The following is a 13,690-nucleotide window of genomic DNA, read 5'->3' as shown; positions in this document are numbered from 1 at the left end:
GATCTAGGTTTTATCAAATTGTGGTCGACTGGTTGGCAGTAGTTCTTTAGTTTAGATATTAGACACAAATTAAGGAGTAGGGAGTGAAAATTGGCGCCAAAATTGGAATTGTTGGGTGTCTTTCTCAAGCTAAAGGGCGGGAAAAACATTGCTCATCTCAGATGAGGTTAATTTTGTCTTTTAACCCTCTTTGTGGGCCTCACGTACCTGCCACGTCACCAAGATAACGGAAAAGTTAAAAAAAACTGACGGAAGTACTTCAATGATAGCAATATTAGAGTCTGGGTATCACATTGGTACGATTAAGAGTTGAGGTATCACATTGGTAGGTACACCAGAGTTGAGGGACTGTTGGTGAAAAAAACTCTATCATATATCAACTTTGTACTTAAGAGTTGTAGACTCCGCACTAAACACGTTGTTAGCGAAAAGATAAATGATTATATGTAGTACCTACCATTCCATATAAGATTTGATCAAGAACCTAACTAGAGAAATACAGAACTTAATGAATGAAACCAAACAGAAGCAAACAAATTGAAGCCTATAGAAAATTGGTGTTAATTAATGTTCACGCAAAACATTTCCAGAGTAAAACGTTCAACTCCTTGTGGTTTGTGCTTGGACAACGGCTTGACTAAATTGTTGACACTAGAACAATCTGATCGAGGTCTAACATTGTTCTCGTACTTCTTTTCACATTAAATTAATTAACATCATATAGATATTGCATTCGGCATACACTTGATCCAAAATAAATTAACTCATACCCCATAAGATTCACTTGTTTAATTTGTAGATTTCTGTTGATTTATTATTTGTAATCGTTTTTTCTTTGGTTAATATTATTTGTAATAGTTAGTTCGTATTGTGAGCATTAATTTCTGATCACTAGTCATATTGTATCCAGATATGACACCAGTTTATTTGAGATCAATCTCACATGCTGTAGCAATGAAAAGACTTCAAAATAGAATGTTGCTCCATTTCTCCTCTTTCCTTTTGCCTTTTATCAAAGTTGCACATGAGTGGCGCTTTGTCCAAACTTTACAAAAAGATAGTTGTTTTAAAATGCCTCCATGCTTGCTTTTACTTCTTGGACTCTGGGGTGGAATCAAAATCTCCAAACACTCATGCATGGAGTTGGTTGATATATATATTGTATGAGATCATTACATTTCTTAGTATCTAAGGTATAACAACTACAAAAAAAAAAAGGTATAGGACCATACAATACAATACAATCCACTCGATCAGATTAGAGAAGTTATATATGTCCTCCACTAATACTGTAAAACATATGCCATGCATTACAGTATGAGATATTGTTGACGTTTTTTTGGGTCAATGTTATAATAGTCTTCAATGAGCTCCTAAACTTACAGACTTGGTCACTTGAAGTTTATCCTCTCCCCTCTTTGAAAAATATCAAAAAGTTATGATTTATTTGGTTGAAGCTAGCCTTCTCCCTTTCCATATTCCTGCACCAAACACCTGGCCAGATTGCTGAACCCTCTTGGCTAGATTCATCAAGCGAGTTCATCATTAGTTGAGTCACATCATAATTACGTGCAACACGGGCATTTGTATCAGTATCAGTATTTACTTTCAATCAATTATGCAATGGAATTCCCTGATGATATATTCTTTTGCTTCAAATGAACAATACTGATAACCACAAAATTTGAACCCATCGTATAAAAGGCAGTGAATTAAGTTCTTAGCTTTAATTTGAGGTCCTTGTTGCTACAATCATACTTCAAAGAAAAGAACAAATATATATAATTTCCACTCCTATACTCGAACACAAGAGAGATCGAGATAGCTATATTATGTTCCACGAAATCAATACCCAAGAGATCGATGATACTTTCTACTCCGATATAGCTAGTAATAGCATTAGTTTAACCAACCCCGATTCTCCAAACGAGTTTGGTAGGAATGACAGCACAGCTGCCATATTATTATAGCAGAAAACTAAATATATGGCACAAACTATATGTTACAAGCAAATTTCCAGTCTATTACACCATGCCACCAGACTCATTTAGGTTTTTTTACTCAGTATCTGCAAATCTGGAGGGCAAAAAACAACAATATATAGAAGTCATAATTTTGAGATAGCTAGATGAACATTTGCAAGAGATTGTACTCATTGTAGATCACTGTACTCGTCACAAAAAGGTTGATATAAGATTAAGGTTAAGAGTTTCATGTACTCACCCAAGCTCTGATAGCTTCAAATGGGCTTCAGCATAGTCAGCAAAGAATGCATCCTCATCCTGATTATTGCAAAATCACCACAAAACCAAAGTAGCATTCTTCTCGTCAAATTACTATAACTACATAGATCAAGTGCAGCCAATGAGCTTTAATTTACTGATATTATATGGATTAGTAGATACCAACCGCGACATAGGTCTCGACAAATGTACGAAATACTGGATCCTCAAGAAGAGCCTTATCGGATGGGAGCTGGATCAGACCTTCCTTGTCTCCACTGATAAGTTCCCTGTTCAATTAGGAAACAACACATGCATGCAGAGTTAACACAAATTAAGGTGATGATTGACTGGTTGTAGGGTTCAATTGATCAACAAAGTTACAAAAATGATACAAATTCAACAGTAACAACTCGAATGGGAGTTAATTCTTACTTGTAATACGAGTTGTCAAAAATGAAGGGATTGGTTGTCCAGGGTCCCTCAAATCCAGAGCGCTCCTTGTGGCACCTACCCTGTATATATCAGAAAATCCCAAGAGGGAAAAATGTGAAACTATTTCAGTAAATCGTGCAAGTAAATGTAGATTGTGGTGATGAAGAACTGACCAAGGTGTGTCCACCAGATAGCGCAACAATGTCCTGGTCACTAAGACCCATATGGCCAAACACATCCCTCAAATGATCCACACCTACATACATACATGGTACGTAGGGACAAACAATAAGCATTTCCGTATTCTTCTTATATGCACCTGTAGTTAACGATTTTGTAATGACAAACCTTTGTTGGAATTAGGCAAGCGACCTTCCGGTGGTGCTTCTTTTTTGTCCTGAAATTAGTAAAAGAGTTTCAGAAGATATATTATTTGAACCAAGTAATTAACTCTAGCTAGAATTTCTTGGCTAAGAAAGTTTATATGTTAAAGCTAGGCGATCTCTTTAAACAAAAAATGCCCATTAATCCACTTTAAGATAAGATCGAGCACTGTATGGAGACTAAACACAACCTTAATTTGATTATACGTACTCATAGTCAGTGTCTTAAACAGGCACAACACCCCCCTAAGATCATCACGCAAGTGTATAATTTAACTATTTATTCAACAAGGACGTACTGTAGGATAGATAGTTCACATATAGAACCAAGGAATAGATGTGTTATTACGTTTGAGTTAATGGCATGGTATGTGATCAGTATTCCTAGAATAACTAAGAGTTGGCTTACCAGTCTACCAGGATGGAAAGGAATCTCTGGCCCTCCTGTTACTTCTACCGCTACAACTCCAGCCAACTTCAAAACACAATGCAAATTCAATCAAGGCCATATCAGAAATTCAGTCAGGTAGTGTAGAATATTACTAATGAGGTTAAATAATAAACATAGCTTCCCTTTGTAAATTGTACACCTTTAATCAATTAGTCTAGTGACTATCTCAATTCAAGTACAACCCCTAATTTGTCATGTTGGAGCCTTGGAGGCATATATATGAATTAAGTCGCTGCAAGTTCCATTATGTACGTATTTGATGGTGAAAAGATGTCAAAGTTCAGCTAGTCCACAACATGGTAGGTCGACCAATCCTTAAGAGAGATCAAAACCATAGCTAGCGGTTGCTTGGCTTAATCTAAATTCCGAACTTTCTTAAAATGAAAGAAAACTGCACTCGATCGAGTTGGAACAGTTAGCTAGTCCTGTCTAAAGTACTTTAGCACAAGGTTGCTAACCCAAAGAGTCCCAAATGTACCTGGTAGAAGTCTGCGTATGAGAGAATGGGAAACTGCTCCTTAATCGGCTCCAAAGTCTTGACGGCAATATCGAGTCCCTTGTTTGCTTCATGAGTCAGCTCCGCCGGATCCCTGATTGTCCCGAACGGCCCTCCGGTCTTCGTCTCCACATCGAACGTCCCAGCCGAGTGCCACCTGAGCAATTCATCAGATACACGATATCATCTGCTCGCTCTTAAATTTAATTAGTTGATTTTTCAGCAAACATAGAACAACAGAGCTACTTAGTAAATTCATATATACGCGATTCGGAGAACTATAGGAGCACAGTGCTTCTCGGCGATCAGTCCTCTCAGCTTTCTCTTACATTTCTCAACTGCTTTCTGGTACTCCTCGCTCACACTTGGATAACACTTGGCCATCTTAAACGAGCAAACTGTTTATCTGGAAATTTATAACCGAATGTCTGAATAGTGAATACTCGGAATGGCACCTACCGGTTGATCACTACTGGTCAGGAACTGTGACACAGAGCAAATGGATATATAGGAAGCATTTTGGGGAAGGTTCTACATGGCGCTAAAATGCTTAACTAGTCCTCTGACAAGGACGGCTAGGATCGTGCTACGTCGGACATATTTGGCCGAGTGTCTGGCGGGTTCTGCATGTTACTGGTCAAGGGTGGTAGTTGGTATGAAAAGACGTCTTCGCTTTTGGGGTAGATTCTAGAGTCTTTTAGAGGACAAGTGTGACACTGGATTGAATTTGTAACATTTTAGCGAGTTCGAGAAGGCAATAAATATTTCTTTGATTTTGCAATTAACAAAAAAAATTAACTTGTTCTCTTCTTTCAAATCGAACTTCATACAAACCTAGCTAGCTCTCTTCTTTTTACATGCTACATGTATCTTATGATGCACGTATGGTAGGGTGAGAATGGAAGCTGTATTTTACGATAGCACGACAGGAATACATTTGATAATTTGTGTTCAATTCTGCAGGTGGTGGATTGTTGTCTGTTAGTTTGGATATTGAGCAGACTCGAGTCATGTATACTAGCACTCACCCACACACAATGTGTGTAGGATTTTCAATTTTATTTTCTTTGAGAATTGAAGTATAGAAGTAGTGGGATAGGAAGTGGAGATATAGAAGTTACTACACATAACTTCTACCCACTATTTTTATTTTTTTACATTTATCATTTTATTAATTACTATTATATCTTTCAAATATTAAAAGAAATTTCAAATTAACATGTAGTATAAGGATGTTAATAATAATATAGCTAATTCACATGCGTTTGGGTTGACAAAATTTATTTGAGTTAGTAATAATATAAATAATTCGAAATCTAAAAGTTTGGTGGGGTTTGATCGCATCCAAGTCTAAATTTAGTAGATGTCAATCACAACCAACTTATGTATTTTTTTTTGTTACAAAAAGTTTTGGTGAGACATATATATCTACTAATCACATCTATCTGTACAAAATATACTTTGTGCTAGTAGGGATAAGCTATCTATGACATTGCTCTATTAACATTCGTTATGTTTTGTTCAGAAAAAAGTCCATCTTTGCTTTTTTGATAATGTGTATTTGGATCGGAGGGATGCAACCCACCAACATAGGAACATTATGAATTGTACGTGGTTCGTGATAACCTTATTAACATATGGCCGATGCTAACCCCACTTGCTCAAGGTTTTCTACTTTTAACCCAAACTCTATGGTAGTTAATAGTTTACGGGCATCATATGAGTCTCCGGTTCTCATCAGAAAAATCTATAATACAGCGCTGCATATAATGCAGCATGAATAGTGCCGATGAACATTAGTGAACAGTATTTATGCACAGTAACATGAAAAATGTAAAAACTAGATAGTAAAAGTTTATTACTACTCTATTTTGAACATATTTTTGTTTTTCCTAAGAACTAGCCTTCAACATGCCAATATTACCTAACTGACCTCTTTGTCTAAACGGTTATTTTTGGTGGAATCACTGATGTCCTAGAAAGCAAAACTGAGTTCTAATAGAGCATAATAAACACAGATGAAATAAAATTAACTACTCATATGCAGTGCTAGAAAAATCTAAGTAAAATTAAATATTTTTTGTGACGGATTTTAGGGCACCAGATAGAGTTTATTTATTCAACATAAATACAAATATAAAACTCAGAGCCTTCCTCTTAGGTAAACAGTTACAGCTGTTTAGCTACTCATATTTAAAATACAAACTTAATTGAAAAATGCACTCCACACCGGATTTATACAGCGTAAAGATTTTACACAACTATAGCACACTCACATTCACGCTCAAACTATCTATTTCTTTTATTTTCATAACCTTTGGTAGAAAGACACTCTTTGAAACTTATACTATAGTCTTCTGATTTTTTCTTCCTCTCAGCTTCTGCCTTCCCAAAGAAGTTCATTCTCCTTATATAGAGCTCAGACTCCGAGCTTCAGGCCAAACTTCGACAAAGAATCTTCTTCTTTTTAAAAGCTGGTTGTCCTTATGCGTCGGCAAACTATTTCACAAAAGCAGAAAGAGACGTTTTTATTGTTTGGATGTGTCGGCAGCTTCTCGTTCTTTGTTTGGATGCGTCGGCAGATCACGTTCTTTGTTTGGATGCGTCGGCATCTCACTTTTCCATCATGTTTATGATGTTATAATATTTTTCATCTGCACAGTCATAATCCGCCAAAGAATCTTGGCCTTCGTGGTCACTTTCTTGCTCTATGTCTTCTTTTTCATCCAGATCTGAGTCGTAGGGAAAAGGATAAGGAATCATGTATCCTTTTTCTTTATCTACCTTTTTTAGCCATGTAGTTGTCTCTGGAGTTCCATCTATTTCGTTTCTCATAATGGCAGAGAAGAAATCACATGCATCTGGTGGAGGATGATTGTAGCATGTGACGATGATTTTTTCTCCATTGGGTAAAAGACTAGACTCATAATCTCTTCGAACCATGTTTTTGATGCACATTATGGCCATGGCTTTCATCCACGGAATGCTATTGTTGGGATTGCCATTTTTTTCTGAACTTTCTGAACTCTTGATCGGACCCTGAATAATTCTCACATAATGATATGGAGAAATGTAGCTTCTGCGTCCATCCACCACTTCCCATTCCGGAGGGGTAGAAATGAATTTTAGTCTCAAGATGCATCCATCAAGACGAATGTTCCTTACTGCCTGAGTTATGATATCTGGAAGACCCTCTAGGTCCTTGTTTGACTTAGTCCAAAGATTGTGCACAAAACCATTCTCAATGAGCCATAGCTTCTGCTTCTGAGGGTGTTCGACTTGAACATTTACAAGATATCTCCCATAATATGGGCCAGAAACTATTGCTAAAGTTGAAGGCAACATTTTGCCATCTCTGATTTTATAGTGAAATTCTCACCAGACTAATTCCTTTTGGGCTAAAATAGGAACTCACCCGCTTTCAGGACCTTCTACATATTTGATCATTGCACCTCCTTCATTCGAATTTTCTTTTTCCTTTTTTTTTTGCATGGACTCCATACAATTCCTCTGTCAAGGCATTGAGACTTTTCAACAGATTTTCTTTGTCTTCCTCATAGAAAGCATGTAGAACATTATCCATAACAATCTTATGCTTAAAAGCCAATAGCTTCTCCGTTTTGAATACTGGTTCTTTGAATATCTTCAAAGGATAGCCATGAACTTTTTTCTTACCAGTGACTTCAACCCTTTTTCTCTTAAAAGGGGCCATTCTACTTTTTGGCAAAGCAGCAGCCTTCAACGGACTTGATACCGTCTGTCATTTGAGACGGGCTAGCCGGTCTTTTACCCTGAGACCGATCAGTTAAGGTTATATCTTTTAGACATAACAAGTATTCTTTTCTGAGTTTTTCTTCTTCATCAGATCCTCCAGTACTTTTCTCAGACTCTTGATCCCAACCTCCTGGTCGAATCCTATCTTCAGTCTTGGGCTGAGCCGATGCAGCTACTTCATAAGACACAATGAATTGGTAACCTGGTCCATCATGTAGAGGTCCAACAGTCCTATCTCATTTTTTGTATCTGTTCCAAAGACTGGGTGGTTTCGTTTTCCTGCTCCTAGGATTTCGCCTTTCATCTCCATCTCCATCTTCTATTCTGAATGTTGCCATTTCTCTAGTGAGAGCGTATGGCAAGAAGTTCTTGTTACCTGCAATCATTTCCACATCATATTCATATTGGGATAAAAACATTTGTCATCTTAATACTCTTCCTCTATCTGTTGCATTAGTTAATTTGTAGTTTTTAAAAATTTTAACTCTTTTATTGTCAGTTCTAACTACAAATTTGTTTCCTAGGAATGCTTCAGTGCCTTTGATGCTCTTGATCAGAGCCAACGCCTCTTTATCCCTGGTGGAATAATTTAATTCCGTTGCATTAAACTTTCCTGATATGAATTTGCAAATCATTTCTTGATTGGTATCAGGGGTCATGGCCAGAACCACTCCTGCCTAGTAATAATCATTTGCATCTGTCTGCAAGATGATTAAGTCTCCTTCTTCTGGTAATTGTAATGGGGGTATACTCTGGGTTAATTCCTTGATCTTTTTAACAGTATTACTGTCATCTTCCGTGAAACACCATTTTTTCTTAGAACTGGTTTTTGGTGAGAGTAAGGCAGTAAGACCACTTACTTGAGGTATAAAGTCTCTCGCAAAGTTGACAACTCCTAAAAATCTTTACAATGATTTTGCATCAAGGATTTGATCCGGGAATTGGCTGATCTTCTTAACAATCTGTTCTTGGAGACGAATCTCTCCATCTTTAACATGAATGCCCAAAAAGTCGATTTCTCTTTTGACCAGATGTATCTTCTTTTGTCCCAAAATGATTCCTTTCTGGACAATAACCAACTTGCTCCAGGTGCTTCAGATGTTCATTCATAGTTCTTGAGAAGACTAAGATGTCATCTATATAAACTATGTAGAAGTCTGAATAGGGCTTTAAAATGTTGTCCATCTTCCTTTGGAAAATAGAAGGAGCTTGCTTGAGACCAAACAACATAACTAGCCATTTGTAATGCCCTTGTGGTGTTCCAAAAGCCGTCAGGGATATGGAATCTGGATGCATTTTTACTTGCCAAAATCCTGATTTAGCATCAAACTTGGAGAAAATTTGTGCTCCTTTGAGACGATTTATAAAGACCCTCACTTGAGCTATCTGATAACCATCTTTTACGGTCTTTTTATTAACATCTCTGTAATCAATGACCATTCTAGCTTTTCCCCTAACTTGTTCCGCATGGTTTCTTACTAGAAAAGCTGGAGCATGATGCAGACTGTTTGAAGGTCTGATTAACCTTTTCTCAAGTAGTTCCTGAATCTGACTTTCCATCTCTTTCCTATCTTCTTCCCTATAATGAGGGATGGCTTTGACATGGCATATGGCGTTGACATCATGCATCTTAAGCTGGCAATATACTGGATCCTTGTCCCAGTATAGTTGAGGATCTTCACTGATTACTGGTTTTAACAAATTCTCTATTTCCACCACAGTTGGCACCCTCTTTTGCTCAACTCTATTAGCATATACCTTCATGTTATGCTCTCTGATATATTCCTCTTCTCCATCTGAGCATTCTAATTCTAGTGAATCTAAATCAGATTCATTTTCAAGAAGATTGAACGCTTCTCCTAGCTCAGAGTCTTCTGAGTCCATGTTTGATTCTATCTCACTGTGATTTTTTAGATGATCTTTTAGCAACAAAATGGGTTCCAAAATGGGCTTATAATCACCACTCTTCGCTGACGACCTCTGATATTGATCCGTAAATCCTTTTCCAGTGACACTTACTGCTTCTGCAAGGCGAGATTCCCAGAAGAACTTACGGTTCTTCTCAAACCCGATCATTTGTGGATTTTGAACCACAGTTTGTTGGAGAAGGAAATCATTTCCGATCAACACATCAGCTCCCTGGCTTTCACATTGCCAGATAATATTGCATATAAAGTTTCCGCCACCTAGGAAAATGTTAACATTTCGCGCCATAGTGTTCATGATGATCTCATGTTCACCCATAGCGACTCCCATGACTGCTCGTGGAGATTTTTCCCTATAGTCGTCTGGGATGGCATATCTCTTGGCTAGTGTATATCCTGAGCCACTGTCGACGAACGCATGCAGGTGATATTTCTTGTATTTGGGAAACTTTAGTCCTATGGTAATGTAGTTTCTAAATCTACTAGTCTGAACTTGCTTGACATGTTCTTCCTTTTTTTCTTCGGTTAGCAACTCCATGAAAGGGTTAATCATTTCAATGATAGGTTCTCTGGTGAGATGATGGTTTTTGCTAGAATGATCTTCTATTCCCTTGCTGGTATTAACAGATTCTGTTAATTCTTTCTTCTGACTTAATGAAGTTATTACTTTTACCCTTTTCAGGTCTTCTTCGAGCTTTGACTTTGTTAATTCTTCATTTTGTTCTATTGAATCATAGAACTCTGCGTATTCTTGTTCTATAAGAATATGAGCTTCTTTTTCTCCTATTCTTCTTCTTAATTCTGCTACAAAGCATTCCTGATGATAAGTTTCTCCTGTGCTTTCACAATACATTAGAATCAGTTCATTTTCTGCGAGCTTACAGAAATCACAAGTGAATTTTCCTGTATTGGGATAGAAACCACTGATAATATCAGGGGTATCTTGTTTCCAATTGAGAAACTGCAACACAAAGATATGACGATATCTTTTACTGCTATCTTCTTCTTCTGTACTTTCGGAAGAGGCTTCTTCAAACTCATCTCCTGATGGGTACTCAAGAGAATATATAGAATCATTCTCTTCATCAGAATATACTATTTTGAATCCTTTCAAGTTTGCATACTCAATCGCTTCTTCATATTCTTCGATTAGAGCTCTTGATGTTCTTTTATCTTTTTTTGGACACTCATTACATAATGTCCTTCTGCTTTGCACAACCAACATCTGCATTTCTTAACATCTCTTATAGAACCAGGATTGGTTTTCTTTCTCTTGAAAAATCTTTTTCTGGAATCAAATTTTCCTTTTCCATCTTCAAATATTCGTTTGAAGCTTTTTCGAAAATTGTACTTCTTGTTTGAGGAAAAGGTTTTCTTTCCACCTTTGTTGTTAGAGAACTTCTTTTTGTATTTTCTTTCCGTGTCACATCCCCACTGCGTAATAGTCTCCAATATCTTGGGACACATGTTTTCTACTCCTCTGAGTTGTTTCTTCGCAGTTTTGGATTTCATGTTCTCTACGCATTGCCTTCTCAAGAGATCCCTGACTCTTTTTGCAATCCCTCCGACTGTAAAAAATGTTAAGGGATTTTCTTCTATAGACTGTGCTACTGCATCGTTCCAGGGTTTTGGTAGTTTCCTGTAATAGGTTCTTACCATATCTTCATTATCTATGTCTCCGATCGTGCAATAGTAATTCTGGAACTCATTGGTATACTCCTCAAAGTATCTCATGTTGCAGATACTTAATTTTTGAATGTTTTCCTTGGCCCTTTCCTTTACCTACTCACCATGTCCCGTTATATCTCCGCAAAATTGTGCATATATCGGACATGCAAAATCAAGTGGGTTGTTGGTTTGGGCCAACTTGGTCTCCCAATCAGGCCATTGGGTGCTCCTCTTGAAGGGTTGATACCACTTCTGGACAATTACAGTCAGTCTTGACTCGTAATAGGCATGTGCTTCAGAGTATTCATATTTTGATGATACCAAGGCTTGGGTTAATCTCAAGCTAGCCACCCAGTTATCAATGACCTTTCTTTTGTCTCCAACTTGGTCTAGATCGAGATATACTCCTCTTTCGGATACCGACTGTCTCCACTTTGGTTCAGTAGGAATGAACATTTGAGAACTCCTTTATCCAGGTTTTCCCGTTGGGGCTAATCCCTTAGGAAGTTTAATTTTATTTTCTCTAATGATCTTAGTAGGGTAGTTTGTGATATTCTGAACTATTGTACTTCCTTGAGGGGGATTTGCAGTATTCATATTATATGTATCCATGTTAGAGGATTCACTAGATTCTGGTTTAGCCTCTTGATATGGAAGAATCTTCCTTCTTGGTTTTCTTCTTATCTCGACCTGTGAGATCTTTTGCATGATTTCTTCTAATTCTTTTGTTGACTCACACCTTTCTGCCTTTACATATAGATCCTTGAGTTTTTCAGCCTTAAGCATCCTCATTGGCCTCTTTGTATCTTCTTCCTCAAATGATTCTTCAAGGCATGTAGATGACTTTGTTCCCGAAGTGCTTCCCTCTTCATAACTGGCAAACAAATTTCTATGGAATTGCAGACTTATTTTTCCTCCCATGTCGTCATAGATTGATGTTTTAGTATTCTCAATTTGCTTGACTAGAGGAGTCAGATTCCATTCTCGTGGAAATGTCACCTCGTTCCATTTTGTAATATGTTTATGCTCGGTATGATTTCTTGGATTGGTGAGGATGGATGTAGTGATTCCGGGACTGTTAAGGAATTTAGTGTTTGGGGCTACATTTGAGCTCATGAGCTTATAATAGATGCGGTAATCTATGACAAGCTCCATCATTCATTTTTTCATAGAAATCCCGTCTGTCTTGATTCTCAACCTGAGACAGTGTGGTGTATCTCTAAGGTGCGTAGTGAAGTTTGAAAAAACATTGAAGTAGGCAACCTGGTTACATAGAGAGGCTTCTACCGTTCCTAACATGCTTTTCTTGAAGTTTGTTATCCTGTCATCTTGCAGGAGACATAAGACATAGAAATCTATTCCATCTCTGGCTATAAGTTTTATTCCGACTTGAACCGCTCCAATGTGCATGTATGAATAACTTCTTCGAATTGCTTCACTTACTTCTTTCTGATTTATCAATCTTATGTCAGTTTCTTCGCCTGTTGCCGGAATGATTAGTTCAAGAATCTTGAACCTGTGAGAATCAAGAAGGAAAGATCCTCTCTTATAAATTTCGTTGAGTCTGAATTTAGGAACTGTGTTCCCGTACACTTGACTCTATGTCATTATACTCAAATTCTTGAGCATTGATGAGTTGTACATGAATTGTGCTCCTTTTGCTGAATACTCTGCTCAACATCTTCATGTTCCTTTTCTCAATGAAACTAGGGGATTTCTAGGTAAGAAGTTTAGGTTCACTAAACTTAAAGTTGCTTTCTTCTATTGGGTAGGAAGGTAAGATCACCTTGTTAGCTACATTTCGAGCTAGTTGTTCTTCATCGATTTTCTCTGTTCCAGCTTCAGCTTTCATTTTTTCTATGCTTTTTTTTGTAAATGGGAGAGTTTAAGATTTAACTCTCTAAATTATTCCTCTAGCTCCATACCTATTTCTTGAAGATATGTAATATTATAATTTTGCTGATGAATTATTGCTTTCAGGTTTTTAGCAAGGGCTTCTGAAGTTGGAAGATATAAGCTTTTTGCTTCTTTATCTCTTTCCCTAACTTTTACCTCAACCCTTTGATTCATCATATTCGGACGATAAGAGCTTTTAACTGCTTTTTCAGAATTTCTTGGGTTTTTCTTAGTTCAACTGCTTGCTATTGAATGTTATTAGCAACGGTTTCTGTTCTTACTAACTTATTTTCTATGTCTAGCAGATATTGCTTTTCTTTGAGGTAGTCAAGCTTTACTTCAAGCCTTCCAATTCAGATGATTATTTCTTCAAGTTGATTGATCTTGAGATGAAATCTCTCAAGTTGTTCAAGCAGCTTTTATGCAGCCTTGTTGCTGGA

The 13,690-nt window shown here is 37.2% G+C and overlaps 1 protein-coding gene across 1 annotated transcript; it reads right to left on the bottom strand.

The window, feature by feature from the left end:
* Window positions 1–1,747: 1,747 nt before the first annotated feature.
* On the bottom strand, window positions 1,748–4,444 carry LOC126800729 (L-ascorbate peroxidase 2, cytosolic). The gene is made up of 9 exons (XM_050528136.1): window positions 4,253–4,444; window positions 3,970–4,144; window positions 3,450–3,515; window positions 3,006–3,054; window positions 2,831–2,913; window positions 2,658–2,737; window positions 2,410–2,512; window positions 2,224–2,282; window positions 1,748–2,076 (listed from the first exon to the last, which is right to left on the bottom strand). Exons 1-9 carry the CDS (start codon window positions 4,369–4,371, stop codon window positions 2,058–2,060), a joined length of 753 nt encoding a protein of 250 aa, XP_050384093.1. The 5' UTR covers window positions 4,372–4,444; the 3' UTR covers window positions 1,748–2,057.
* Window positions 4,445–13,690: the final 9,246 nt, after the last annotated feature.

Source organism: Argentina anserina, chromosome 6, assembly GCF_933775445.1.
Source record: "Argentina anserina chromosome 6, drPotAnse1.1, whole genome shotgun sequence".
Taxonomy (NCBI): domain Eukaryota; kingdom Viridiplantae; phylum Streptophyta; class Magnoliopsida; order Rosales; family Rosaceae; genus Argentina; species Argentina anserina.
The sequence above is the reverse complement of the archived record's forward strand: the minus strand, read 5'-3'. Positions and strand labels throughout refer to the sequence as shown.